Source organism: Megascapheus bottae, chromosome 28, assembly GCF_031878675.1.
Source record: "Megascapheus bottae isolate mThoBot1 chromosome 28, mThoBot2.hap1, whole genome shotgun sequence".
Classification (NCBI taxonomy): domain Eukaryota; kingdom Metazoa; phylum Chordata; class Mammalia; order Rodentia; family Geomyidae; genus Megascapheus; species Megascapheus bottae.
The window spans coordinates 3,457,401-3,485,358 of NC_143536.1; the positions used below are offsets into that span (position 1 = coordinate 3,457,401).

Consider the following 27,958-nt stretch of genomic DNA (forward strand, 5'->3'; position numbering starts at 1 on the left):
TTTTTATGGGTCATGGGGCTTGAACTCTGGGCCTGGACACTATCCCTGAGCTCTTCAGCTCAAGGCTACCATCCTACCCCTGGGCCTGGGTGCTGTCCCTGAGCTCTTCAGCTCAAGGCTACCATCCTACCCCTGGGCCTGGGTGCTGTCCCTGAGCTCTTCAGCTCAAGGCTACCACCCTACTCCTGAACTACAGCCCCACTTCTCATTTTCTAGTGATTAATTGGAGGTAAGAGTCTCATGTTCTTTAGTGCCAGGGCTGGCTTTGAACCTTGATCCTCAGATCTCAGCCTCCTGAGTAGCTAGGATTACAGGTATGAGCCACTGCACCCGGCTGAGGTTCTATCTTCTGACCTTGGCCATCAGTCTTAAAGGACTCCAGCGCCACACTGCCTGGGAGTTCATGGTGCCGTGGCTCATGAGCCCTGGGTTAGTAAATCACAGCAGGCTGGGGGTGTAGTTCTGGGACAGAGTACTTGCCTAGCTAGCCCTAGGTCCTGGATTAAATCTCCAATACCAACCCCTCTACGACATACTTCAAATAACTCCATGTTATATGTTGAATATGGTCTCTTTAAGCAGAAACATACACAAAAAATAAGGTCATGGGTTAACAATGATGGCTCACACCTAAAATCCTAGCTACAGGCTAGGGTCTAAGGACCCTAGGCTCAGGCTGGGCTGCAATGTAAGGATCAAATCTCAAAGCCAACCCTGGCAGGTAAATCTGTGAGGCTCTTCTCTCCACTTAATCAACCAAAGAAACTAGAAGCTGAGACATGGCTTCAATGTAGAGTATCAGCTTTGAGTGGAAGAGGAGAGACAGAGAGAAAGAGAGAGAGAGAGACAGAGACAGAGACAGAGACAGAGACAGAGAGAGAGAAACTAGGCCTGGAGTTGTAGCCCTGGTATAGACAGACAGACGGACATACACACACACACACACACACACACACACACACACACACACACACACACAGCAGCAGCAGCAGCAGCAGCAGAATGGAAGCAAGAAAACTCTTATGTGCTCTTGGAGAGCAAATTCTATGAGCATCTTGAGACCAGGGAGACTGAACAAGCAGGAGAATGAAAAGCTGTGGCCCCTGCCCCCGGCCCGTTCCTGAGCATTCTTTGATCACTCTGAACTGAGTGATCTCATAAAGACATGTCCACACTCCACCTACACTACTTTAAACCATGACCCGAGGGAAGATGTTCCAATAACTTCCCAATGGATTAACATGAAAACACACAGAGCACTGTTCAGCACAACCAAGCACATACACACACGTCTGTTCTCCACACAAGCTTAGGTATAAAAATGCAACCGGCAGTACTCACTTTTTCTGTTAAAAGTGGAGCACTGTGAACAAGCATATTTTTTTGTTCTAGCTGACAAAGAACAGAAAAAAGGCACATTATTTTAAAAAAGCATATGGATTTCCAAAACAGGAACTACATAATAGCAAAATCAAAATTAAACAAGTTTAGACCAGGTGAGGACGTAACACCCTGCTGCGTTTCAGAAAAAAAGCCAAGGGACAGGGAGTGTGGCTCAGTGGCAGAGGGCTTGCCTGGCATGCTCAGGGACAGTTGCCCAACCCTGAGTTCAATCCCCAGCCTGGCAAAAAAAAAATAAAAATAAAAAAGCCAACACATTATTTATTTATTGTATTTTATTGTTGGGGTAACATATAGAGGGGTTACAGTTACATTCATCAGGTACAAACACATACTTTATTGCCAATTCAAAGGTGACCTTTAAGTGATACTCAATTGAAACTTTAACTCTCTATTAATAAGGCTTTAAAGCTGGGAGTCAGTGGCTCAAGCCTGTAATCCTTGCTACTCAGGAGGCTAAAATCAAAGTATCCCAGTTCAAAGCCAGCCTGGGCAGAAGAGTAACAGGGAACCCAGTGTCATCACAATGAATGCTTGTGTGGGTGTCTGTCCTGTGATTTTAGGATATACTGAGGAAACATTGAGGCTGGTGGAAACTCTATTTAACTTCACATCTTTTTTTTTTTCCTTTTTTGCTAATCCTGGGGCTTGAACTCAGGGCCTGTGCACTGTCCCTGAGCTTCTTTTGCTCAACCCTGGTGCTCTACCACTTGAGCCACCTCCAGCCTCTTCTCTGCATGTGGTATTGAGGAATAGAACCCAGGGCTTCATGTATGCTAGGCAAACACTCTACCACTAACCCACATTCCCAGACCCTTTTTTCCATTTTTTGTTGTTGTTGGTGGTGATAGTGGTGATGGTTGTGGGGCTTGGACTCTAGGCCTGGGTCCTGTCCCTGAACTCTTCAGCTCAAGGCTACCACCCTACCCCTTGAGCCATAGCACCATTTCCAGTTTTCAGTGGTTAATTTGGAGATAAGAGTCTCATGGTTGTTAGGTCTACAGTGCCCAGGCTGGCTCTGAACCATGATCCTCAGATCTCAGTCTCCTCAGCAGCTTGAATTACAGGTGTGAACCGTGTCCGGCCCCTTTTTTCTTTTTTAATTAATTTTCTGTACTTATTTTTTGTTTATGTGGTACTGAGGAACCAACCTAGGGCCTCATGCATGCTGAGCATGCACTCTACCACCCAGCCACGTTCCCAGCCCTCACGTATGTCTCCATTCTTACCCCGTCCTCTATTGGTATTAATGGCCCCTTCCTGAAGAGGAATAGAGTCTAAGGTCTACCTTTCAGACCTATTAAATGCTTTCAAATAAATATAGACCTATTAAATGCTTTCAAATAAATATTTGCCTCATTACCTTACAAAAATTAAAGGAAATTTAATTATGCTTGATTTAATATGCTGAATTTCAATGGGACTAGTATCAAATACCATAATTAAATCAAAACATTTTATATGTATTCATTGCAACTTAAATAGTTACTATCTTACTCTAATCTGCACTCAAAGGGATAACATTTTCTTGTGCCCATCTCCAAAACAAATTAAGGTATTTCTACTCACCCACAAGTAATATATGGCTTGTGTTCGGCTGTTGCTCACCAGTTCCCTGTTGTTTGCTGGATTGAAAATAAGGTGGTTCTGAAATATAAAATGTAAAAATTAACTAATAATAACTCTTCTGTTTCTCTTTGGTTCTGTCAAGCATTAAAATTAAATAACCATTTTAATTAAAAATAAATAACAGGGCCCAGGAGTGTGGCCTAGTGGTAGAGTGCTTGCCTAGCATGCACGAAGACCTGGGTTCGATTCCTCGGTACCGCAGACATAAAAAAAACTGGAGGTGGTGCTGTGGCTCAAGTGGCAGAGCTCTAGCCTTGAGAAAATACAAGGACAGTGCTCAGGCCCTAAGTTCAAGTCCCAGGACTGGCAAAATAAATAAACAAACAACAGAGAGAAAGAGGAAAAGGAAAGCAATAGGTGGGGGAGAGAACGATGATATTTTAGATGTATGTGGAAATGTAACAATGAAATCTCTATGTAACCAAATATAACCAATGCAAATAAATAAATAATGGATAGATACGTTGAGTATGCATATAAAACAGAAAAGAGCTAACATTCAGTAACCATAAAAATATCATTTAAGGGCTGGGAGTTTGGCCTAGTGGTAGAGTGCTTGCCTAGCATGCACGAAGACCCGGGTTCGATTCCTTGGTACCACATACATGGCAAAAAGCCGGAAGTGGGGCTGAGGCTCAAGTGGTAGAGCTCTAGCCTTGAGAAAGTCCAAGGACAGTGCTCAGGCCCTGAGCTCAAGCCCAGGACTGGCAAAAAAAAAAAAAAAATATATCATTTAAGCAAAAGTGTTCTTACCGTAAATACTGTAAAATGTGCTCTGTTTTCAAGTTCTAGTTATTAGAATTCACCATCTATACAATGAAGCAAGCTGGGGAAAACAAGTGCTCAGCAGTCACTGTTTTGAGCCTTGCCTCAGGCCTCTCGTGGCTGCGCACACACTCAGCCTGAGCTCCACTGTGGAGCTCCCCAGTGGCCACCCTGATCCTGTGTCCTTCTGAACAAAGCCTGCTGAGGGCTCATTCCCGGAACTGATGGTGTTCTAAAGTGTGTGGGGATGAAAGGATGACGTGAGGGCGACCCCAGCTCCTGCTGTGGTGGCAAATGGAGAGCCCTGAAGATCACTCTGCAGTAACTTCACTGAGGACAATGTGAAACGCAGAAACCACAGTGCTACCCCCTAGGACCACCAAGGGGCCAGTTCCTGGGGGGGGATGGAAGGAGGGAAACGGGGACAAAAACATGAGAAGGGGCATCAATGTGCGAGAAGTAATGCACCTACTACCTGACGAATGTAACTGTAACCTCTCTATACATTACCCCGGCGATAAAAAAATAAAAATAGGGGCCGGGAGTTTGGCCTAGTGGTAGAGTGCTTGCCTAGCATGCACGAAGACCGGGGTTCGATTCCTCACTACCACATACACAGAAAAAAAAAAAAAAAAGCCAGAAGTGGTGCTGAGGCTCAAGTGGTAGAGCTCTAGCCTTGAGAAAGTCCAAGAATAGTGCTCAGGCCCTGAGCTCAAGCCCAGGACAGGCAAAAAAAATAAATAAATAAAATAAAATAAATAAAAATAAAACAGCCAGATGCCGGGAGCTTACACCTGTACACCTGTAATCCTAGCTACTCAGGAGGCTGAGATTTGAGGATCATGGTTCAAAGCCAGCCCAGGCAGGAAAGTCCATGAGAATCATCTCCAATTACCTACCAAAAAAAGTTGTGGTGCACATGGCAAAGCGCTAGCCTTGAGAAAGATGCAGGACAGTGCCCAGACCCTGAGTTCAAACCCTAGCGACTGGAAAAAAAAAAAAAAAAAGGTGGTGCCTGTCATCTCAGCTACTGGAGAATGTAAATAGGACAGTGGTCCATACCATTCTGGACAGAGAACAAGACCCTATTTGAAAAAGAACAAAAGCAAAAAGGGCTGGGGTGTGGCTCAAGTGACAGAATGTCTGCCTCACCAACACAAGGCCCTGTGTTCCAAGACTGGCCAGGGTGGGGGGTGTGAGGGGACATAGTAAAACTCCACACTGTACCACAAGCAAAACCCCCATGAAAACAAAAGGCACAATCTCACCTGGGCCTTCAGGTGGATATTGGTAGCGTCATGCTGGACTCACCTGAAAACCGTATTCTTTGGGCAGCTCCAGGGAGCAGGCCGGCTTGTCCACGGCCAGCGTCCATCTCCAGATGCACACTTGCTACAGAGCAGACACGGCGAGTGCCATGAGAGGCTGAGAGCGGTATCTGAAGGGACCCATGCCTGCCTCTGGGGGCCACCCCGCAACCTCAGATAACCAAGCCAAGGGCCACAGCCAAGCCTCAGCATAGAAGCTCTGCCTGTGCGCTGTGGTATCTGGTCAGCAGAGAGCCCCGAAACCAGGTCACCTGCTGGACACCTGGCTCTCTACCTGGAATTCAGCATCAGAGATGGTTGCCAGATACTTGGCATCGCGGGTGATGGCTATGGTTCTTATCCCATTACCTTCAGGGCAGCTGTCAAATATAGTGTGCACAGGGATTCTGTCAAACAAGACATGGAGGGATAACACTATAGGGGACTCTGTGGCTCCCTGAGCTCAGCTCCAACCTTCCCAGACCCCCCCACACACACACTCTAGCCATACAATAGAATATGAAGAAGTATGCATAATTATTCATTAGTAACCTACAAGAACACTTACTGGTTTTTTGGTTTTGCTTTGGTGTTGGTTGTAGGGCTTGAACTCTGGGTCTGGGCACTGTCCCTGAGCTCTTCAGCTCAAGGCTAACACTCTACCACATTCAGCCACAGCACTACTTCTGGTTTTCTGGTGGTTAACTGGGGATAAGAGTCTCATGGTCTTTTGTGCTCTGGCTGGCTTTGAACCACAATCCTCATATCTTAGCCTCCTGAGTAGCTAAGATTACATGTGTGAGCCACCCACACCCAGCTGAGAACGCTGTTTAACTCATTTAAACACTAGTTCCTACTATGGCACACAAAGCAGTACAGTTCTGATTTGGAGCCTTGATCACGTGACATTAGCAACCTGGGCCAAACACAAGGCCATATACAATACAGCTCTGCTGGAACAAATGTCTCCAGCAGCACATTCAGAAACAAAGGAGATGGAGGCTCCGGGAGGGAGGAGCAGCAGTGACTGCTAAGGGGTCACGGCCTCTTTTGGGGTAAACACTTGGAAGGTAATGGTTGCATACCGCAAGTGGACAAAATGCAGACCATCAGTGCCATTCAAATGGCACAAGTTACTATTGAGTGAACTTCGTTCGATGATAACAAGCCTGTGTCAGGGCAGATATCAGAGTGCTGTCTTCTCTCCTCACGAGCCCATGTCCTGCGTTCACTCCTGAGGCCAATCTGCAACCCAGCCAGGCAGGAAGGGTGGAGCTGACAATGCCCCAGCCATGAGCTACAGTCCCAGTACCAACACACGCATGTGCATGCACACACACACACACACACAAGCTAAGTAGGTGCCAGTGTCTCACACGTATAATTCTAGCTACTCTGGAGGCTGAGATCTGAGGATTGTAGTTCAAAGCCAGTCCGGGTAGAAAAGTTTGTGAAACTCTTACCTCCCTCCAATCAACCACTAGATAGCTGGAATTAGCACTGTGGCTCCAAGTGGTAGAGAATGCTAGCCTGGAATGAAAAAAGCTGGAGGACAGAGAAAAGCTCAGGACCAAGCCCTAAACCAAGCGCCAGGACCGGAGAGAAAAAAAAAAGGGGGGGGAGCAAGGAGCATAGCCTAGTGGTAGAGTGCTCGCCTCGCACACGCGAAGCCCTGGGTTCAATTCCTTGGTACCACATACACAGAAAAAGCTGAAAGTGGTACTGTGGCTCAAGTAGCAGAGTCCTATTTGAGCAAAAAAGTGTCCAAAGATAGTGCCCATTCCTGAGTTCAGGCCCCAGGACTAGCAAAAACAGAAAAAGAAACAAAGAGCTCAAATATTTATATAGAATGAGATATGACATTGAAATACCTAAGAGAGACAAAGAATGTAAATAAAAGAAAACCCAGGAGTGAGGGCAGCAAGCTGCGGTGTGGGCCAGGGCCCGCTGGGTCTGAGAATGGGCTGTGTGTGCGCCCACTGGTTTCTGATGTGGACTCCTTGTTCCAGTGAGCACATACATGCCCCTGTGAAAGGGTCACAGTGCCCCGTGGGCTGGAGCCATGTCTGTGCCCCAGCTGAGGGATACTGTGGTTCTCTGTCATCTGAGAAACTTTGCCTCAATGAGAAACAACTCCCAAAATGCACTTGGAAGGCGGCCCTCAAGTTGCTGGGAAATGACACAATGGAGAATTGAGCCCTGAGATATTTAGAATTAAACACAGAGACAATTAGGTCAGCCAGCTCTGTACCATTAACATTTGTATGGTAAGGAAATAATATTAAGAGGACTTGATATACCAACGTCTCTAACCGATTAGATTTGTGATTCTAATTTAAAATAAGTTGATTTAGACTTGTAATTCAACATTGAAATCATATTACATTTATAAACAATATTAGAGCACTTAAGAAAAGTTAAAATTTACCATTTACTAGGTTTATAGGAATTACCTAAGTACTTGCAGAGAATCTGTTTACTAATTAGACTGCTAAAAAACAACTTAAAATGAAACTGAATATTTCTAAATGCAGTTTAAAATGCTTCAAAAGAAGAGTTAATGGGACTGGGAATGTGGCCTAGTGGCAGAGCGCTTGCCTAGCATGCATGAAACCCTGGGTTCGATTCCTCAGTACCACATAAACAGAAAGTTCGTGCTTCTTGTGGGCTGGTACCAAAAACAAAAACAAAACAACAAAAAAGAAAGGACTGGGCGTCTATGACCCAGCTGTATTCCTAGCTTTCAGAAGGCTGAAACAGGAAACAAAGGGTAGGTGGGAGAATTCTCAACTTGTGTCTGGCTGGTGATCCACGCCTATACCATAGCTACTCAGGAGGCTAAGAGCTGAAGATCATGGTTTGAAGCAGTTCTAAACAGACACACTCAGGAGATTTTTTTTTAACCTCTAAGTAGTAAAACATCACAACATGAGGCCCTGAGTTCAAGTCCAGTCCTGGGATGGGGTTGGGAGGGGAGGATTATACCAACAGCTGGGAGACTAGGTGTGGAGAACTAGAGTGGAGGAAGTACCTAGTGGTAAACGTGAAGAACCTGGCCCGGGAGTGTGGCCTAGTGGTGGAGTGCTCTCCTCGCATGCACAGAGCCCTGGTTCCGTTCCTCCGTACCACACACATAGAAAAAGCCGGAAGTGGTGCTGCCGCTCAAGTGGCAGAGCGATAGCCTTGAGCAAAAAGTGTCCACAGACAGTGCCCAGGCCCTGGGCTCAAGCCCCACGACGGGTAAAACAAAAATGAAAACAAAACACATGAAGAGGGGGGGCTTGATCAATCTGACCTTGTAAAAGTAAGAGTTTCGCATTGTAAGAGACCAAGCGGCCTCTGGTTGGGCCTTGAACTTCCATGAGCTGGGTTACAGGGCATCAGCCTCCCTCAGCCCAGTCTGTGTGGCCTCAACTCACAACAAACCAAGACTGGAGACTCAGCAGTATGCCCGTGCTTAGTCCCGTGGCCAACAGGCCACAGACACGAGGGAGACACGGCTGTACCCCGCCTACCCTGAGAAGGAATCCCATATGATGATGAGGCAGCCTGGCCCCTTGTCTGCTGTGGCGATCCAGCGCCGGTCCTCACTGACGCACAGGCAGGAGATGATATTGGAGTGGCCCTGGGGAGAGGAAGAAGAAACACTGAAACCTCCAGGGAAGGCCTGTGTCCCTGTGGCCTTCAGCACAGAGAACACTGTGAGCAAGAGGACAGCCCACCCCATCGGAAGTAAGGCCCCGCTCTCTCCCTGTTACTGTGACATTTCCTCGTAGCCCCTCGGCTGATGTCTGAGTCTGTGCTAGATCAGCAGCTCCTGCAGGACTACAGACTGGTAATATGAACTTTGTGCTTGGGATAAAACATGGCGACATGTTCCTGGCCACTGACCTGGTATGGTGGGGCTCAGGCCACATTTGGTCCACCCTTGGGCTGCTGCCCATGCAAGCTGCCTTCAGCAGGTTCCTACCCCCTGCTGTTAGCCCTGTGCTCAAGGCTGCATGCTGAACTGCTGCGCATACATGCACAGGAGTGCCCACAATCTTATACCAGTCCTGGAACTCAGGGCCTGGGCACTGTCCCTGAGCCTCTCTACGCTCAAGGCTAGCACTCTACTAGTTAAGCTGCAGCACCAATTCCAGCTTTTCTGTGCAATTGAGCCTGGGGCTGCATGCATGCTGGACAAGCACTCTACCACTAAGCCACACTCCCAGTCCTCTGTATCCATGTTTTTGTTTGCCAGTTCTGGAGCTTGAACTCAAAGCCTGGGGACTGACCTTGGGTTTTCTCAAGGCTAGAGCTCTACCACTTGAGCCACAGACCACTTCCGGCTTTTTCTATGCATATGGTACCGAAGAATGGAATCTGGGTCTTCCTGCGTGCGAGGCAAGCACTCTACCACCAGGCCAAACTCCCAGTCCCATATATCCACATTTTTTTTAAGTGGGGGGGAAGGGGTCAGTTGTGGGGCTTCAACTCTGGGCCTGGGAGCTGTCCCTGAGCTCTTCAGCTCAAGGCTACCACCCTACTCCTGTAGGATGGCTCCACTTTCAGTTTTTCTAGTAGTTAATCAGGGATGAGTCTCACAGTCTTTAGTGCCCTGGGCTAGCTTTGAATCTCAATCCTCAGATCCTCAGATCACATCCTGCTGAGCAGCTAGGATTACAGGATTGAGCCACAGTGCCCTGGCTTGTCCACATTTTGTTTTCTTTTTCGTTTTTGCTTTTTTTATTGTGGGGAATGGGGTTTGAATTTGGCCGGGGTGCTGTCCCTGAGCTCTTCAGTTCAAGGCTACTGCCATATCTCTAGGCCTGGGAGTTGTCCCAGTGCTCTTCAGCTCAAGGCTACTGCCCTACCTTTGAGCCAAGCCCCACTTCCCGTTTTCTAAGGGTTAATTGGAGAAAAGAGTCTCAGGTCCTTTTGTGCCTGGGCTGGCTTTGAACCTGGATACTCAGATCTCAGCCTCCTGAGTAGCTATAGGATTATAGGTGTGAGCCACCGCGCCCGGGGTCCACATTTGTTTTTTTTAATTGCCAGTCCTGGGCTTGAGCTCAGGGACTGAGCACTATCCTTGGGCTTTCTCAAGGCTAGAGCTCTACCACTTGAGCCTCAGCACCACTTCTGGCTTTTTTCTATGTATGTGGTACCGAGGAATTGAACCCGGGTCTTCGTGCATGCTAGGCAAGCACTTTAACCACTAGGCCAAACTCCCAGCCCTTGGGGTCCACATTTTTATAGAAGCATATAACAGATGTTTCAGATTCTTTGTGCTTATTTGGGATGGGGTTTTTTTGGTTTATGAGTCCAGGTTGGCCTCAAACTCATGATCCTCCTGCCTCTATTTCCCTAGTGCTGGGATTATAGGAATGTGCTCTTACAGTACCTAGCTGTTTCACATCCTTGTGCTCAGAAATGTAGCATGCACTGGCATGTGAAACACTGTTACCAGAGGCAGGATTTGGAGTAGTTCAAAGGAGAAGCAGATGGTATGGCTCATTACAATGCAGTCAGCCTCCAATTGCAAAACCAATGCCTATATAGACACCACCCTCAGCATGCAGGGCCCTGGCTGCGTACCTGAAGGTGGTGCTGAGAATTGCAGAAGACATTGAAGAGGATGGCGGTATGCCCACAAACATACAGAAGCACTCGATGGTTCTCATCTCGGAGGTACAGGACAGGGAGGAAGCTGTTCCACCCATATGACCAGGTCAGGGTCTGGAAGACCAAGGCAAAACCAGCAAAACCTGTGAGCTGAGCCCAGAGCTGGGAGCCCAGCCTCCCAACAACCAGAGGAATGCCGCATCAATGAAGCCATAAAGAGAAGGCATGTAAAGAAAGTTCTGGCCCAGGCTGCCTGCTCCTGCCTGTAATCCTAGCTACTCCAAGGGCTAAGATCTGAGGATCATGATTCGAAACCAGCTGGGAAGACTGTGAGACCCTTATCTCCAGTGAACTACCATAAGCAAGAAGTGGAGGTATGGATTAAGTGGTGGAGTATCGGCCTAGAGGGAAAAAAAAATGGTCTGGAATGTAGCCTAGTGGTAGAGTGCTTGTCTAGCATGCATGAAGCCCTGGGTTTGATTCCTTGGTCCACATATGCAGAATATACAGAGAAGGCCAGAAGTGGCACTATGGCTCAAGGGGTAGAGCTCTAGCCTTGAGAAAGCCTGAGGACAGTGCCCAGGCCCTGAGTTCAAGCCCCAGGACTGGCAAAAAAAAAAAAAATCCAAAGGGGCATTCCAGGCCCAGTACTGGCACAAAAACTTACATAAATAGAATAGAACCATTTAGGCAAATGCAGTATTCAAAGTACTAGTGGGTGAGTAATGAGTTTGCTAAAAGTAATTAGCAAATTATATCTGGCTTTTCCTTTCTCCTATCTGAAAAATCTTTAAATATTTATGAAGTTAAATAGATAGACCATAGTGTAACCCAAAGACAGATACAGCAGACAACATGGCAGGCTCCTCTCTCCTAATTCCCCCACTCCTTCCTCTCCTGTCCTCATTCTCGTCCCTATCATTGATGTTTTTTTTCCAGGCCTCTGACTGTGTGGGTGTGAGTGGTAAAAAGATGGAATCATGGGGCCGGGAGTTTGGCCTAGTGGTTAAAGTGCTTGCCTAGCATGCACAAAGACCTGGGTTCGATTCCTCGGTACCACATACATACAAAAAAAGCCAGAAGTGGTGCTAAGGCTTAAGTGGTAGAGCTCTAGCCTTGAGAAAGTCCAAGGACAGTGCTTAGGCCCTGAGCTCAAGCCCAGGACTGGCAAAAAAAAAAAAACAAAAAAAAACAGGGCCGGGAGTTTGGCCTAGTGGCTAAAGTGCTTGCCTAGCATGCACAAAGACCTGGGTTCGATTCCTTGGTACCACATACATAGACAAAAGCCGGAAATGGTGCTGGGGCTCAAGTGGTAGAGTGCTAGCCTTGAGAAAGTCCAAGGACAGTGCTAAGGCCCTGAGCTCAAGTCCAGGACTGGCAAAAAAAAAAAAAAAAAAAAAAACAATAAAATTTCTTTCAAGTATTTAAAAAAAAAAAAGATGGAATCATAATTGTCCCAAGCTGCAACTTCTAGGAACAGAATTGTTTAATACTTGGTGAGTTCTTCAAAGTTGATCTATACAAACAAAATTGTTCTTTTGGAAACTTAGTAATATGAAATGGATTATTTTGTTCATTTGGGAAACTTCTTTTGCCACATTACAAATTAGTTATAAGGGGGGCCGGGAGTTTGACCTACTGGTTAAAGTGCTTGCCTAGCATGCATGAAGACCCGGGTTCGATTCCTCGGTACCACATACATAGAAAAAAGCCGGAAGTGGTGCTGAGGCTCAAGTGGTAGAGCTCTAGCCTTGAGAAAGTCCAAGGACAGTGCTCAGGCCCTGAGTTCAAGGCCAGGACTGGCAAAAAAAAAACACACACACACACACAAATTAGTTATAAGGAAGCATTCTTGCCGGGTGCGGTGGCTCACGCCTGCAATCCTAGCTACTCAGAAAGCTGAGATTTGAGGATCCCAGTTCAAAGCCAGCCCGGGCACTAAAGATCGTGAGACACTTATCGCCAATTAACCATCAGAAAACCAGAAGTGGGGTTGTAGCTCAAGGGGTAGGGCAGCAGCCTTGAGCTGAAGAGCTCAGGGAAAGGGCCCAGGCCCAGAGTTCAAGCCCCACAACTGCCCAAAAAAAAAAAAAAAGGAAGCATTCTTTGACAGACCACTATCTTTAGCTCTGCAGGTTTTCCAAGGTTACCTTTGTCTGGGGTAGGGAGCACAGGTGATACCACAGACTAAATTCTGCTTTTTGTGTTGTTGTTGAGCCACAGCTCCACTTCTGGCTTTTTGGTGATTCATTGGAAATTGCCAAAGTCTCAGGGACTTTCCTGCTCAGGTCAGCTTTGAACCGTGATCCCCAGATCTTGGCCTTCTGAATAGCTAGCAGTAAAAGTGCGAGCCTCCGGCACAAGGGCATACTCTACACTAGTGGCAAAGTGAGATACTCCATATTCCATTGACCTCTTCCCAATCTTCCCCAGGTAGAGGGAGGACAGACCCTACACAACAACTGTCAGACAGAGGAAGATGGAGGGAGAAGCAAAGAACAACAACAACAAACACACCCAAGCCCAAAAGTCCCTCCTCTTTCTTCTCTGGGCAAAAATGAATATCTGTATGCCTTTCAGATGGCACCTCCCTGGAATGCTGGCAGTGGCAGGGAAGGTGACTCCTGGGACTGCACAGAGCTCACATGGTGGCCCCAAGCCTGCCACACATGTCACTCTTCCAGCAGGATGTGGCTGATTCACAAATGGACTGACTCAGCTAAGGCATAGGAGATAAGCTGATGCAGGGGGCTCCCACCTGTAATCCCGAAGACTCAGAAGACTCTCATCTCCAAGTAACTGGCAAAAAGCCAGAGTGGAGGTATGACTCAAGTGGTAGAATGCCAGTTTGAGTATAAAAGCTCAGGGACAGTACCTAGACTCTGAGTTTCAGCCCTACGACTGGCATACACACACATACTCACACAGATGAGATGGGGCCAAAAGGATGAAGGGGATGTGTTACCATATGGGAGCCAGAAAGGAGAGGAAAGGAGGTCCAGAAAAGGGGCTGGGACTGTGGCTTATAATGGTAGAGTACTTGCCTAGCAAGCATGAAGCCCTAGGTTCCATTCCTTGATACCACATAAACAGAAAGAGCCAGAATTGGTGCTATGGCTGAAGTGGCAGAGTACTAGCCTTGAGCAAAGAAAGCTCAGGAACAGTGTCCAAGTCCTGAGTTCAAGCCCCAGGAGTGTCAAAAAAAAAAAAAAAAAAGAAAGAAAAGAAAGGGCCGCGAGTTTGGCCTAGTGGTAGAGTGCTTCCCTAGCATGCACTAAGACCAGGGTTCAATTCCTCAGTACTACATACATAGAAAAACTGAAAGTGGTGCTGTGGTTCAAGTGGCAGAGCGCTAGCCTTAAGGAAAAAGCCCAAAGACAGTGCTCAGGCCTTGAGTTCAAGCCCCAGAACTGACAAAAAAAGAAAGAAAAAAAAAGGGAAACAAAGGGAAGGAAGGGAGGGAAAAGGAAGAGGAGGAAGGAGGGAATTTTCACAGAAAATAGCACCCTATGCAACAGTCAAACTATGTGGGGAATTTCCTGCCTGGGAAGCAGCTCTATTGAGTCCAGATGTAGTGCAAGTTCACGTTCCATCTCTCAGCAGCCACAGCTTTTAACGGAACTTAGACAGTTTAAAAAAAAAAAGCCTTCAAGAGTATCTTTCCCTTCTTGTGCTCACAATTTCCCAATGCTTTCTCTCCTGGAGTCCTGGGGAATAGAGCTGTGCCACATTTCACTCACCAAGGGGTATACACTGGTGGCTTCTTTCTTTTGAAACAAAGAGTCCTCTGTGGAAGTAGACACCAGCGAATCCTTGGAGATCCCAGCTCTGGCTTGAAATGCTTCTTCTTGCTCCTCACTGAGGAAGGAGGGCAGTCTCTTGGTTTTCTCTTCTTCCGAATCTGCCACCAGCCTTCCCTTCTTCAGTTCTGAGACTCTTCTTTCTTGTTCCGGCATTTCTTCCATGGCTTGCCACTCAGGCCCCTGTGGGAACTGGCTCTGGGAGGACCTCTGGGAGAAAGCCCCCACGGAGTCCACGGGCTGCTCTTCCTCATAAGGGAACTGACTGGACTCGATCTTTTCCAACTGGGAGTCCACGTCTGAGAACTCGCTGCGTCCAGTTCTGTCAGACCTGGACTGACCTGGAGTCAGTGACTCCAGTAACTCTGGATTCTCCATATCCTTTTTGAAAGGAAAAAAAAAAGATGCTGAACTCCTGCTCCACTGCTCCCATCTCTCCTGAGCAGCCAATCTCACCCTCAGCCTCATCTGAGAATTCCAGGGCAGATAACAAACAGGAACTTAAGACATTTGGTACCCACTGACCCCTGACAGCAAAATTATTGTTCTAAGTGCCCTGGTTGTCTCCAAAATGACTTCTTGGACCAGGACTGAGTTCTTCCCCTGGGAGCAGGCTGGGGGGGGGGGGAAATAATTCTGTTCTTATACAAGCTCATTTCCAGAAACCTCTGCCTGCCCTGCCAGGTAGCTAGTGACACACCTCCTCCTGAACTTTCCTCCAAATTTTGTTAATTTCATCCTTTATTTTCTGCTCTTGTGGAAGTGGAGATATGGCTTAAGCCACAGAGTGCCAGCCTTAAGCAAAAAATCCAAGCAGTTGGGCCAGGAGTTTAGCCTAGTGGTAGAGTGCTTGCCTAGCATGCACAAAGACCCAGGTTCAATTCCTCGGTGCCACATACATTAAAAAGAAAAGAAAAGAAAAGAAAAAGCCAGAGGTGGTGCTGTGCCTCAAGTGGTAGAGCTCTAGCCTTGAGAAAACTCAAGGACAGTGCTCAGGCCCTGAGTTCAAGCCCCAGGACTGGCAAAAGAAAAAAAAAAAAAGAGAGAAAAAAAAAATCCAAGCAGTGGGTGGGAGGAGGGAAATGAGGACAAAACGTGAGAATGGGTATCAATGTGTGAGAAATAATGCACCTACTATCTGAAGAATGTAACTGTAACTCCAATACATTACAATAAAAAAGCCTTTGATGATGATGAAAAAAAAAAATCCAAGCAGTGCTGGAGGCCCTGAGTTTGAGGCCCAGTGTCTGCACAAAAAAGAAAAGACTAAAAGGGCCGGGAGTGTGGCCTAGTGGTAGAGTGCTTGCCTAGCATGCACGAAGACCCGGGTTCAATTCCTCGGTACCACACATATAGAAAAAAGCCAGAAGTGGTGCTGAGGCTCAAGCGGTAGAGCTCTAGCCTTGAGAAAGTCCAAGGACAGTGCTCAGGCCCTGAGCTCAAGCCCAGGACTGGCAAAAAAAAAAAAAAAAGAAAAGAAAAAAGAGCCAAGGTGCTGGTGGCTCACGCCTGTAATCACAGCTACTCAGAAGTCTGAGATCTGAGGATCATGATCAAAGCCAGCCTAGGCAGGAAAGGCCATGAGACTTATCTTCCAGTAACCACCAGAAGAAAACCTGAAGTGGTCCTGTGGCTCACAATGGTAGAACACTAGTCCTGGGCAAATAAGCTTAGGGATAGCATTCAGGCCCTAAGTTCAAGCCCCAGGACTAATAACAAGAAGTCGTATACATTGCGACTTATTTAGTTTTGTATCATATTTGGCATGTACTAAGTAGCCATTAATGATTCCCCATGTACACCTGGACTGCAATTACTACTTACCGGTGAAATGCTTGAAGGGTACAGAAGATTAGCAGAAGCTTCCTGAAAACTTGTGATATCTTGGGGCTCTCCTATGACTTCTTCTTCCTCTTTCTCCTCTTCTTCCTTTTCCTCCCATTCTTCCTCCCTCCTCGCTTCCTTTTCTTCTATCTGCTGTTCCTTTACCTTCTGATCCTCTCTCTGTTGTTCCTCTGTCTGCTGTTCCTCTATCTTCTGTTCCTCTGTCTGCTGTTCCTCTATCTTCTGTTTCTCTGTCTGCTCTTCTTCCATCTGTTCTTCCTCTGTTTGCTCTTCTATCTGTTCTATCTGCTCTTCTATCTGCTCTTCTTCTATCTGTTCTTCCTGAACTCTTTCTTCTTCCTCCTCCTCTTCTTCCTCCTCCTCTTCTTCCTCCTCCTCCTCTTCTTCCATTTCTTCTCCTTCCTCCCCTATTTCCTCCTCCTCCTCCTGAGATTCTTTCCCTACTGATATGTCATCTTTTGGGTTTTGTTCCATATTGTCTACATCTTCAAAATTCTGATCCTCTTCTTGCTCCGTTTCTCCACTTGTCTCAGTCTCGTCCTTGAGATTTCCTTCGGCATCCGACATTCTTCGCTGGAGAGTCCGCTAGAGAGATTGTGAACACAGGGTGAGCTGCAGGTCTGCTCCCTATCCTGTGCACTAACCTACGAATGAGATGTGCACCGCCAGCCCTTTGGTGGGGAAGCCTCGCCTGGATCTTAGGAAGTGAATCCCTCTCCCTTAGTGCCTTCTTGCCAGTCGTGGGCCTGGGCACCGTGCTCGGGCTTCCTCAAGGCTGGCGCTCCACCCCTCGAGCCTCAGCACCGCTTCTGTACACGTCTACGTGTACGTGATACGGAGGACTCGAACCCGGGTCTCCGAGCATGCTGGGCAGGCGCTGTACCGCCGGGCCCCGCTCCCGGCGCCCCTGGTCTTTAACGCATTTAAAATAAGCTCCTGCTCCAGCCGGCGCAGGGAGGGAAGCCGGAAGTGGAGCGAGGGGCCGGGCCGGGCCGGGGCCGGGGCCGGGGCCGGGGCCGCCCGGGAGCCGCCGCCGACGAGCGCCTGCCGGCCGGGCGAGCAGGCCAGCACACGCCGGGGGCGCGGACGCGCTCGGGCTCGGTCCCCCCGGACACCCCTGCGCCGCCCAAAGCCAGGCCCTCTAGGCCGGGGCCCCGCCCGGGCTTGCGACCTTTACCCTGGGCTTCCCGGGCTCGCCCGCCGCCTCCTCACAGCCCACCACCGGCCGCCGCCACCTCAGCCTCCGCGCTCCTGGTTACAGTTGCTACCCAAGCTCCGTCCCCATGGCAACCGACGCGACGCCCGGCCGGCCGCCAGCCGTAAAGCGCGGCCGGGGGCGGTCAGGTGCCTCGCCCAGGGCCGGCGCGCCCCCTGCTGGGCGGGCCCCGCCGGGTCCTCCGCGGGCGGCCGTCCTGCCCCGCCCCGCCAGCCCTGGACGCTGCTCGGTGGACTCCTCGCTCACAGCGCACACCAGAGACAACAGAGGGACGGACTGGAGGCTCCAAGCCGTTTTATTATCGTCTAAGACCTGCAGGGAGTCTGGAAACACCGGGAATCAGCACACGGGTCCACCAGGGTCACGGCATGCTGGACCCGGTGACCGCCGGCCGGCGGGGGAAGCCGGGCCTCCCAGGCGTCACGGACCCCACTGTGCCATCGAGAGCGATGGCTGAACGAAGGGACGGCAGCGGCGCGCTTGAAGAGGCTGGGCCAGTGAACGCTTCGTCCATCAGCAGCATGGAGGGCGCGCACTGAGCTCGCGGAGGGGCGGGGCTCCCGAGGGGCGGGGCTCAGGGGGCGGGGCTCCGGAGGGCCGGGGCGTGGTCAGGGGTGCAAACCCCAGCGCACCCAACCGTCAAATGACAAACTAATTTCCAGGGATTCTTTTTTTCCTCTCTTTCTTTTTTAAAAAAAAGTGCTTTGTGCTCTGTGTTCTGGTGGGTTACTGAGTCATGGTGGGCAAGCTGGAAGGCTTCGCGCTTCCCCATTCACCGTGGAGGCCCAACTTCTGAGGACACAATGAACTATGTAGCTCTTTCTGCCTTGGAAGTAGCACTGCTCCAATGAACAAAGCGGTGCCTGCAAAATGTTGCCTTCCGTGGCTGGGGGCACAGAGCCATGGCTGAAAAAGAAAGAAGTTAGAAAGAAGAGAAACAAAGAAAAGAAGGAAGGAAGAAGACAGGAAGGAAAAACTGGCAGGCAGACAGGAAGGAAGAAAGGGAGGAAAAAGAAAGGAGACGGAAGAGAGAAATTAAGGAAAGAAGAGAAAAGGAAAAGAAGAGAAAAAGAAAGGAAGACCCTTGACTTGAGCACAGTGCCAGGGTTTTGTTACCTAATTTTCTTTTCAGAAATCACAACCTGGGGGCTGGGAATGTGGCTTAGTGCTTGCCTAGCATGCCTGAAGCTCTGGGTTCAGTATCACATAAATAGAAAAAGCTAGAAAAGGTGCTATGGCTCAAGTGGCAGAGTGCTAGCCTTGAGCAAAAAATCAGCTCAGGGACAGTGCCCAGGCCCTAAGTTCAAGCCCTACTACTGGCAAAAAAGAAATAAAGAAGGAAAGAGAGAGAGAGAGAGCGAGCGAGCGAGCGAGCGAGCGAGCGAGAGAGAGAGAGAGAGAGAGAGAGAGAGAGAGAGAGAGAGAGAGAGAGAGAGATCACAACCTGGTCTGAGCTCTGGCTTGAAAGGCTCTTCAGAAATTCAACTTTGGGGGCTGGGAGTTTGTCCTAGTGGTAGAGTGCTTGCCTAGCATGCACAAAGACCTAGGTACAATTCCTCGGTACCACATACATAGCAAAAAGCCAGAAGTGGTGCTGTGGGTCAAGTGGTAGAGCCCTAGCCTTGAGAAAATCCAGGGACAGGGCTCAGGCCCTGAGCCCAAACCCAGGACTGGCAAAAAAAAAAAAAAAAGAAATTCAACTTTGGTGCTAATATGGTCATATCAGCACAGCAAAACTGGGTTTACTTGAAAAAAAAAAAAGAAACTTTCTCAAAAAATAACGTTCTAAAGCCGGGCATGGTGGCTCACACCTGTAATCGTACCGACTCAGGAGGCTGAGATCTGAGGATCTAGGTTCAAAGCCAGCCCGGGCACTAAAGACCACAAGACTCTTATCTCCAATGAACCACTAGAAAATCAGAAGTGGCACTGTGGCTCAGGGGGTAGGGTAGTAGCCTTGAGCTGAAGAGCTCAGGGACTGCACCCAGGCCCAGAGTTCAAGCCATATGACTGACAAAAATAAAGTTCTATCAGCACTGCTAGAATAACTCCCAGGCTCCTGCCCAGAATCTAGAGAATTCTATGCAGGGCCAGGGCCTAACATGTAAAAGACACACACACAGATCAGGTTTTCACAATGCCTTCATCTGCAGAGGTTACACTGGGAGGCCACGGCCCTGCTATCACACCACCTCCATGTCCATCCAGGCTCTCTGCCTCTACCGTTCTCCTCAGGGGTGGGGAGAACGAGGACATCCCCACCAGGCCCCGCTGAGGCAGGGGTGAAGCAGCTTCCTGTTGCCGTTCACAGGGCGTCATCTCTGCAGAGGAACGATGTTGCAGCTGGAAGGAAAACATAGTGGTGGCTTAACAGCAGGGGTCTTGTTCAGGAAGATGAGCCTGCTCTCTCTTTTTTTTTTTTTGGTGGGGGAAAGGTCTCACCATGTTGCCCTGGCCGGCACTGAACTCACAATCCTTTTGCCTCAGTTTCTCAAGTGCTGGGATTACAGACAAGTTCATCAAACCCAGCCTCTTTCCTTTCTCTTAACACAAATACTCATATAATAGAGTTAGGCTGGGAAGGTAGCTCAGTGGGTAAGCACATGACTAAGCAAAGTCCTGGGTTCAATCCCAGGATTTTGTGGGTCATGGGGCTTGAACTTGGCATGGGTGCTGTCCCTGAGCTCTATCAGCTCAAGGCCTACCCTTGAGCCAGGCCTCTCTTCCAGTTTTCTAGAGGTTAATTGGAGATAAGAGTCTCAGGTCCTTTTGTGCCCAGCCACGCTTTGAACCTTGATCCTCAGATCTCAGACTCCTGAGTAGGTGGGATTACAGGCGAGAGCCACTGTGCCTGCCCAGCTCCATTTTTTTTTTTTTTTTAAAGCAACTTACTCAGGTAATGAGAGAACCTGAGCCTCTCAGGAGACTCCAGAGCTTCCTCAGCCTCGTACCTACAGTCTCATTCTTAACAGCATTTATCTCCAGCTCTTCCTAAGGGGTGGTGGAGGGTGCCCCCACCACACACCCAGTTGTGGGTCTAACTTAGTCCACTGACACTGCAGTTTGCAGTTTGAACAAAGAATGAAGCTGAGCCAGGCACCGGTGGCTCATGCCGGTAATCCTAGCACTTGGGGGGTTAGGTTCTGGGGATCATGGTTTGAAGTCACCCTAGAAGAAAAAGTCTATGTGAGACTCTTATCTCCAAGTAACCACTCCAAAACCAGAAGTGGTAGAGTGCTAGCCCTGAGCTAAAAACGTGGGACAAGGGGGTGGGGGAGGGAAACAGGGACAAAAACATGAGAAGGGGTATCAATGTGCGAGAAATAATACACTCACAACCTAACAAATGTAACTGTAACCCCTTTATACATTACTCTGACAATAAAATAAAAACCAGAAGAAAAAAAAAAAAAGGTCTGAGACAATGCCCAGATCCTGTCAGTCCCACAACGGATTAAAAAATTTTTAAAGTATAAAACGGATACTTTACCCCAGCAGTCCTCTCCCCGCCCAGCGATTCGGGACAAGCCTGATGTGGTGTTTCTGCCCTTGACGGATCACGGTCACATTCAGGGGCTTCTGAATGGAAAAGATCATTCCAAGGTCAACATGACTAACAGGTAAAGGGCTTTGGTTAAAATGCTGGGATGTCCTTTCTGGCTTAGCAAACTGATTTGTACTTCACATACAATCCTGACTCTGAGCATAACTTCCAACCGCCAGAACTGGGACCCGGTCCATTTCTGCTGTTCCTTCGTAAGCCAGCCAGTGAGTGGCAGGGGGACCCCGTGGGGACCCCACTCACCCCCTCACTGTGCTGCACCACATTGCTGATGTTGTGGAGGGACTGGAAGTTTTGGGGGTTGACAGAGCCGAACTCCACAATCTCATCATCCACTTGCAGACCCTAAAGAGATGGGAGAACATGAAAACCCAGGTGAGAAGTTAAACCTGCCCCTGGTGATTTTAGCCTTCTACAGTCAAGTCAATGGCAAAGTGAAGCACTTATTTTCTACAGGGGAGCACGGCGGGTCAGAGAGCCTGGACAACAAGGAGGGTCAGGCCTGGCTGACGTCCTTGAGGACAGTGGGAAAATCCAAGTTCTGCAAAGGCAGCGGCAGGTCAGCATAGGCTCATTTTGTTAGGAGTCAAAATTCAGACCCCTACCCCGGAAGTCCCTGAGGAAGAGGCCACAGGCACAAGAACGACCAGGAATGGTGTACCCCCTCCTTTTGTTATGCTGGGACACACAGCACCCCCATCAGCCCTTTGGCAAGTATTTCTCATGGCTCACTGCACAGCGCTGTGCAGATGCAGCTGCATGTGAAGCGGGGCTTGCACGGACCTTACTCAGGCTGTGATCTCAGTGGTCACATGACCAGAGGCGGCGTGTCAGGACCCAGGGCTACCTGTTAGCCATTTGTCCTGGCACAGGTCATTTCAGGACTGGGAGGCTTTTCTGCATGGGTCAGATGGTGTGGAGGTCACTGCTAGCCAAAGGGGGGGCGGGGGGTGGGCACCCGTGGCTCGTGCCTAGTACTCAGGAGGATGAGATCTGAGGATCAAGGTTCAAAGCCAGCCTGGGCAGGAAGGAACTAACCACCAGAAAACCAGAAGTGGTGCTGTGGCTCAAGGGGTAGAGTGTACTCAGCAAGCCCTGGCCAGTGTCTGCTGAAGGAGAAAAGGAATGCCCCCGCCGGGACCCGCAGCTCTGCCCTCCCAGCCCAGGGCCGGCGCGGCAGGACTACCGCAGTGCTGGCTGGGGACCCGGGACTGATGCTGTTCACTCTGGCGAAGGCCTGAGGAAGGCTGTGGCTGTCGCAGTGGCCCAGCCTGTGGCTCATGGCCTCCTGGTGGGCCTCGGCCATGTCGCGGGCCTGCTTCTCCTTGTCGCGAGCATGCAGCTGGTGCAGCGCCTCCTCCACCTGCTTCATCACCGCCTTGTGATCGTTCTGCAGGCCTGGCGGAGAACACGACATCAGGGCCAGGAGGCAACCACAGTGGTGAGACACCTGCACTGGCTCCTTATGTACAAGAGGACAAATCTGGGACCACGACAGAGATGGCCTGTCTTCCTACAGCTTGCGGGTTAGCAAGGAAAGCAGCCACAGAATGGGCAGCAGAGGCCCCCAAATTGCTGATGTAGAACATCAGAGGTTTGTTGGTCTGGCTGGAGCTGGGGGTCAGTGGAAGGAAGGATGTGTTCCGCTGCAGCTGACGGCATCTGGGAGAGCAAGACAATACTCACACCAGTGAGGAGACAGCTGGGCACCACAAAACATCTCTAGTGTCTCCTAGCTTCTAAAGGGAAAAATGGTGCCTAGCTTTGGGCAGTCTGGCAAGTAACTGAATCAGATCAGGGGACCTGGTACAGGCCCCTTGACACTCGCTGGCACTGGGGCAGCAAAGCCAGTGTTGTCAAGACCTTTAGTTTTTCTAGAAGCACGGGTAATGGCGGGGGAGGGGGCCTGAGTGAAATCCACTGGTTTTTCGGTACTGAAGGCTAATGCAAAGTGTGAGCCGCCATTCTGATCCAGTAAGTCTCATCTGCAGGCTAGTCCAGCAGACCAACTAATACTTTGATGACTTTTTATTTAATTTTAATTGAAACATTTGCCCAAGCCAAGCTCCAGTGGCTCACACTTTTAATACTAGCCATGCAAAAGGCTGAGATCTGAGGATTGTGGTTTGAAACAACTACAGGCAAAAAAAGTCTTTAAGACTCTTATCTCCAACCAACCAGCAAAAAAAAAAAAAAAAAAAACAGAAGTGGAGCTGTGGCTCAAGTGGTAAAGCACCAGCCTTGAGTAAAAAGACTAAGGGAAAGGGGCCGGGAGTTTGGCCTAGTGGTTAAAGTGCTTGCCTAGCATGCATGAAGACCCGGGTTCGATTCCTCGGTACCACATACATAGAAAAAAGCCGGAAGTGGTGCTGAGGCTCAAGTGGTAGAGCTCTAGCCTTGAGAAAGTCCAAGGACAGTGCTCAGGCCCTGAGCTCAAGCCCAGGACTGGCAAAAAAAAAAAAAAAAGACTAAGGGACAGTTCCTAGGCCCTGAGTATATGCTCCAGACCCAGTACCAAAAAAAAAAAAAAAAATTGTTTTGTTTTCATTTTACAGTTGTAATGAATGTAACCATGCTTACATAAACTGTATTCAGAGCAAACCCAATACAAGGTACATGGCACTTAAACCCCCAAAACCCTAACTTTGCAAATCGTTTTTCAAAAGATACAGCATGAAGATTGCCCAGCCACATTCTTACAAGAAAGAAGGTTCTTAAGGTATTAGTACCCAAAGAATTGAGCGATTAATATGGGAAGCTCAGAAATAAAGCTAAGCACAAGGAAAACCTTGGTCTGAGGCCATGTGGAGCTCAGTGGGAAACTCCATGCCTAGCATGGGTGAGAGCCAGTTTCATCCCCGGCACCACACACACACCACTCACACCGCTAGCATTTCCAGCAAGTGGGAAAGGATGTACTATTACCTAAATGGTCACGAGCATCAAGCCAGGTGTGTGGAGGAAATTAATATCAGTGCCCTCCCCTGTGTATAGCCCAGCTCTTCTCAGGCTTCTTGCCCGAGGGCTGCTAACTGCAAATGAATGAACGCGAACGTAGAGAGCACAGGTTTGGACAAAAGCCCCCAAATTTTCCCTCACGCCTGGCCATCTTTACATGGCTTTCCCCTTCTTTGTGCCTTCCTATTGGCTTCTATGGTTTTTGAGCCGTGCTTTGCTTTTGCTTTTTCAAGACCTAGGAGGGGGTTATGTCACTATGTTACACAGGCTGGCCTAGAACTTGCAATTTACTTCTATCAGTTCCTTAGAAGTGCATCACTATCACACTAACGTTCCTATTTGTTTTCATGTAAAAATAAAGGGCTGGGGGACTAGGAGTGTGGCCTAGTGGTAGAGTGCTTGCCTAGCATGCATGAAGCCATGGGTTCGATTCCTCAATACCACATATACAGAAAAAGCCAGAAGCGGTTCGGTGGCTCAAGTGACAGAGTTATAGCCTTGAGAAAGCTCAAGGACAATGCCCAGGCCCTGAGTTCAAGCCCCAGGACTGGCAAAAAGAAAAAAGAAAAATAGGAGGAGTGGGGATGTGCTTTAGCAGTAGAGTGCTTGCCCTGGACAGGAAAAGTCTGTGAGACTCTTATCTCCAGTTAGTCACAGGGAAATCTGCAAGTGGTAGAGTGCTAGCCATGAGCAAAAGGAACTCAAGATAGTGCCCAGGCCCAGAGTTCAGGCCATTAAAGAAAAGAAAAATAAGACAAAAGAGTTCAAGATCGGGAGTGGGAATTTGGCCTAGTGGTAGAGTGCTTGCCTAGCATGCATGAAGACCCAGGTTCAATTCCTCGGTACCACATATATTTTAAAAAAAGCCAGAAGTGGTGTTGTGGCTCAAGTGGTAGAGTTCTAGCCTTGAGAAAATCCAAGAACAAAGCTCAGGCCCTGAGCCCAAGCCCAGGACTGGCAAAAAAAAAAAAATTCAAGATCTTAGAATCACTCTACACTATGGTTTCAGTTGATATACGACCTGTACCAAGAAAGTTTCTATAACAAAGTAAAAGTCTTAAAACAAAATAAGCTGGAACCATAAATATAGTGGAGGTTATACCACTTCCCTGACAGTAGATAATCCTGGTAAGGCAGAAGAGAGCAGTAGCTAATCATGGGGCAATTTACTTGTGTGTCTTCAGTGTCCCCCATCTCCTGAAGGCCACTTACAGATGATGTTGTGTCTTGCTGTGCGGACTTGGTAGAGGTCCACGTCTGCCCGGGGGTAGCCCTCGCAGTCTACCAGCGGCTCATCCATCCCAACGCCTTTTTGCTGGAGGAAAAACACACAGTTAAACTTCACAGGCATATGGTTCTTTTTATGGTCAGTCGTGGACTTGAATTCTGAGCCTGGGCGCTGTCCCTGAGCTCTTCAGCTCAAGGCTAGCACTCTACTTCTTGAGCCACACTACCACTCCTGGTTTTTCTGGAAGTTAATTGGATAAAAGAGTCTCACAGACTTTTGTGTCCCAGCTGGCTTTGAACTGCAACTCTCCTGAGTATCTAGGATTACAGGTGCAAGGCACCAGCATGCAGCAGACATGTGGTTCTTGAGATGGCCCTCCTTCCAATAATCAACAATTGAACAATAATAAAACTTGCCCCTATTGACCACAAATGAGGCGCTTTATCTTGGCCCTGATAAATACCAGACTTCTCACTTGATAATTTTTAGTGTTTTTTTTTCTTTGTGCCAGTACTGAAGCCTAAACTCAGGACCTCCTGCTCTCTTTGGCTTTTTCTTCTCATAACTGGAGCTCTACTTAAGCCATACTTGCACTTCCAGTTACTTTGTTTCTTGGTTTGTTTTTCGTTTTGGTGCCAGTTCTTTGGCTTGAACTCAGGGCTTAGGGGCTGCCCCTGAGCTTTATTCCTCAAGGTTAGTGCTCTATCACTGGAGCGACACTCCATTACCCACTCCAGTTTTTTTGTTTTGTTTTAGTTTTGGTTTTTGGTTTGCTCCTTAACTGGAGTTAAGAATCTCTCAGGCGGCCCGGAGTTTGGCCTAGTGGTTAAAGTGCTTGCCTAGGCCGGGAGTTTGGCCTAGTGGTTAAAGTGCTGGCCTAGCATGCATGAAGACCCGGGTTCGATTCCTCGGTACCACATTCATAGAAAAAAGCCGGAAGTGGTGCTGAGGCTCAAGTGGTAGAGCTCTAGCCTTGAGAAAGTCCAAGGACAGTGCTCAGGCCCTGAGCTCAAGCAAAGGACTGGCAAAAAAAAAACAAAACAAAACAAAAAAAACCTAAAATGGCACCTTTATAATAATAAAATTAAAAAAAAAAAAAGAATCTCTCAGATTTGTGGCCCAGGCCAGCTTTGAACAGCGATCCTCGGATCTCAGTCTCCTGAGCAGCTTGGATTAGAGGTGAGAGCCACCAGCCCCTGCTCTTCAACGTCTTGTGTGTGTGCAGGTCCTGGGGCTTGAACTTGGGGTCTTGGTTCTGTCCCTGCGCTTTCCTTTTGTTCGAGGTTGGAGCTCTACCACTTGGGCCCCAGTTCCATCCCCAGCTTTTTGGCTGGGAGTGTGGCTTAGTGGCAGACGGCTTGTCTAGCACGCATGAAGCCCTGAGTTGGATTCCTCAGCACCACCTACTCAGTGGGAGTGGCTCTGTGGCTCAAGTGGTAGCGCTCCAGCCTAGAGCGAGAAGCGTCCGGGGCAGCGCCCGGGCTGGCAATAAAGAAGGAGGTAAGCGTGTGGTCTGGAGAACTAACACCAACTCAACAGCCGGCCCGCGCTGCCGGCGGCGGACCGGCTCGGACCAGCCGGGCGGCGCTCTGCAGGGCCCGGGGCCGCTCCGCCCGGCCTCCCCCGAGCCCGCGCCACGCTCACGCCCTCCAGCACGTCGTAATTGGCCTTGATCTGCGCCTCGATCTCCTCCTTGCGTCGCATCAGCTCGTGGATGTCGCTGACAGTCGCCGCGCAGGCGCCCGAGGAGGCTTCGCTCGGCCTGGTTTCCTTCTCCGACATTGTGGACGCCGGCCGAAGATCCGGGACGGTCGGTTCCCGGGCTACGGACGCGAAAGGAGACCCCCAACTACGGCTCCGCCCGCGGACCAAAACACCACCGTCACCCCGAGAGCGCGAGCCTGGGGGCGGGGCCTGCGCGGCAGAGCAACGACGTCGGCGGGGGCGGAGCCGCCGGAAGCCCCGGCCTTCCGCAGCACGTGACCGGAACGGACGCCTGAGCGGCCCCGCCTCCCGCACGGCGGCCCGCGGGCTCTTAGGGCGAATGCGCCCGCGTGTCTCGGTCGCCCGGCGTTGGCCAGGGAGCGGCCCGCGCCTCCAGCCCAGGTCTCCCGTCCTCGAGGCCCCGAGGGCCTGCAGGTGACAGACGCCCGCTGACAGCCTGTAAGCCTGGACTCCAGCACGTGCCACTTTGCCTCTTTTTGCCATGTGTGGCCTTGCGTCCATTACTTCCTTGTTGTTGTTGTTGTTGCTGTTGTTTGGTTTTTGTTTTTTCCCAGTCTTGGGGCATTTAAAAAAAAAAAAAAAGAAGAAGAATCAGGATCCGGGAGCCACCCCTGAGCTTTTCCACCCAAGGCCAGCACACTGCCACTTGAGCCACAGTTCTACATTTTTAGACATTTTAACATGTATTATTATTTAGTTGTTTTTTATCCTGTGTAAAATTTCTGGATTGGATACAGAATCTTTTTAATGCAATGATGCATCTTTAAAGGATACTGGGCTAACTGGTGAGATATGAAGATTGAGTTGTAGGATGTTGATATTAAATGTCCTCAGAAAAACAATCGCATTGCAATTACAGAAGTCTCCTTATTCGGTGGCAATAAATGAGCAAATGAGCTCGGCATAGTGGCTCACTCC

General features: G+C 49.1%; 2 protein-coding genes across 5 annotated transcripts in view; both read right to left on the minus strand.

Annotated features, from left to right (window-relative positions):
- The window catches only part of Cfap251 (cilia and flagella associated protein 251), a 40,335-nt gene extending 22,717 nt beyond the window's left edge, over nt 1-17,618 (minus strand). For all 3 annotated transcript variants that reach the window (XR_016532925.1, XR_016532926.1, XM_090319985.1), the window contains exons 1-9: nt 17,529-17,618; nt 16,331-16,936; nt 14,447-14,887; nt 10,680-10,820; nt 8,618-8,727; nt 5,398-5,509; nt 5,107-5,187; nt 2,971-3,048; nt 1,342-1,392 (exon numbers count right to left, since the gene is read on the minus strand). Coding sequence is in view for 1 of the 3 variants with exons in the window: in XM_090319985.1 (XP_090176111.1) it covers nt 1,342-1,392; nt 2,971-3,048; nt 5,107-5,187; nt 5,398-5,509; nt 8,618-8,727; nt 10,680-10,820; nt 14,447-14,887; nt 16,331-16,918 (1,602 nt within the window). In the remaining 2 variants the exon portion in view is untranslated. The remainder of the gene's footprint in view (nt 1-1,341; nt 1,393-2,970; nt 3,049-5,106; nt 5,188-5,397; nt 5,510-8,617; nt 8,728-10,679; nt 10,821-14,446; nt 14,888-16,330; nt 16,937-17,528) is intronic.
- Nucleotides 17,619-19,615: 1,997 nt separating this feature from the next.
- On the minus strand, nt 19,616-27,213 carry Psmd9 (proteasome 26S subunit, non-ATPase 9). 2 transcript variants are annotated; one of them, XM_090319986.1, is made up of 6 exons: nt 26,960-27,191; nt 25,300-25,402; nt 22,316-22,527; nt 21,373-21,474; nt 21,058-21,146; nt 19,694-19,910 (listed from the first exon to the last, which is right to left on the minus strand). In XM_090319986.1, exons 1-6 carry the CDS (start codon nt 27,095-27,097, stop codon nt 19,883-19,885), a joined length of 672 nt encoding a protein of 223 aa, XP_090176112.1. In that variant the 5' UTR covers nt 27,098-27,191; the 3' UTR covers nt 19,694-19,882. The 2 variants fall into 2 exon arrangements, with proteins under 2 accessions (XP_090176113.1, XP_090176112.1); XM_090319987.1 differs by lacking the exon at nt 21,058-21,146 and having other exon boundaries at nt 19,616-19,910; nt 26,960-27,213.
- Nucleotides 27,214-27,958: the final 745 nt, after the last annotated feature.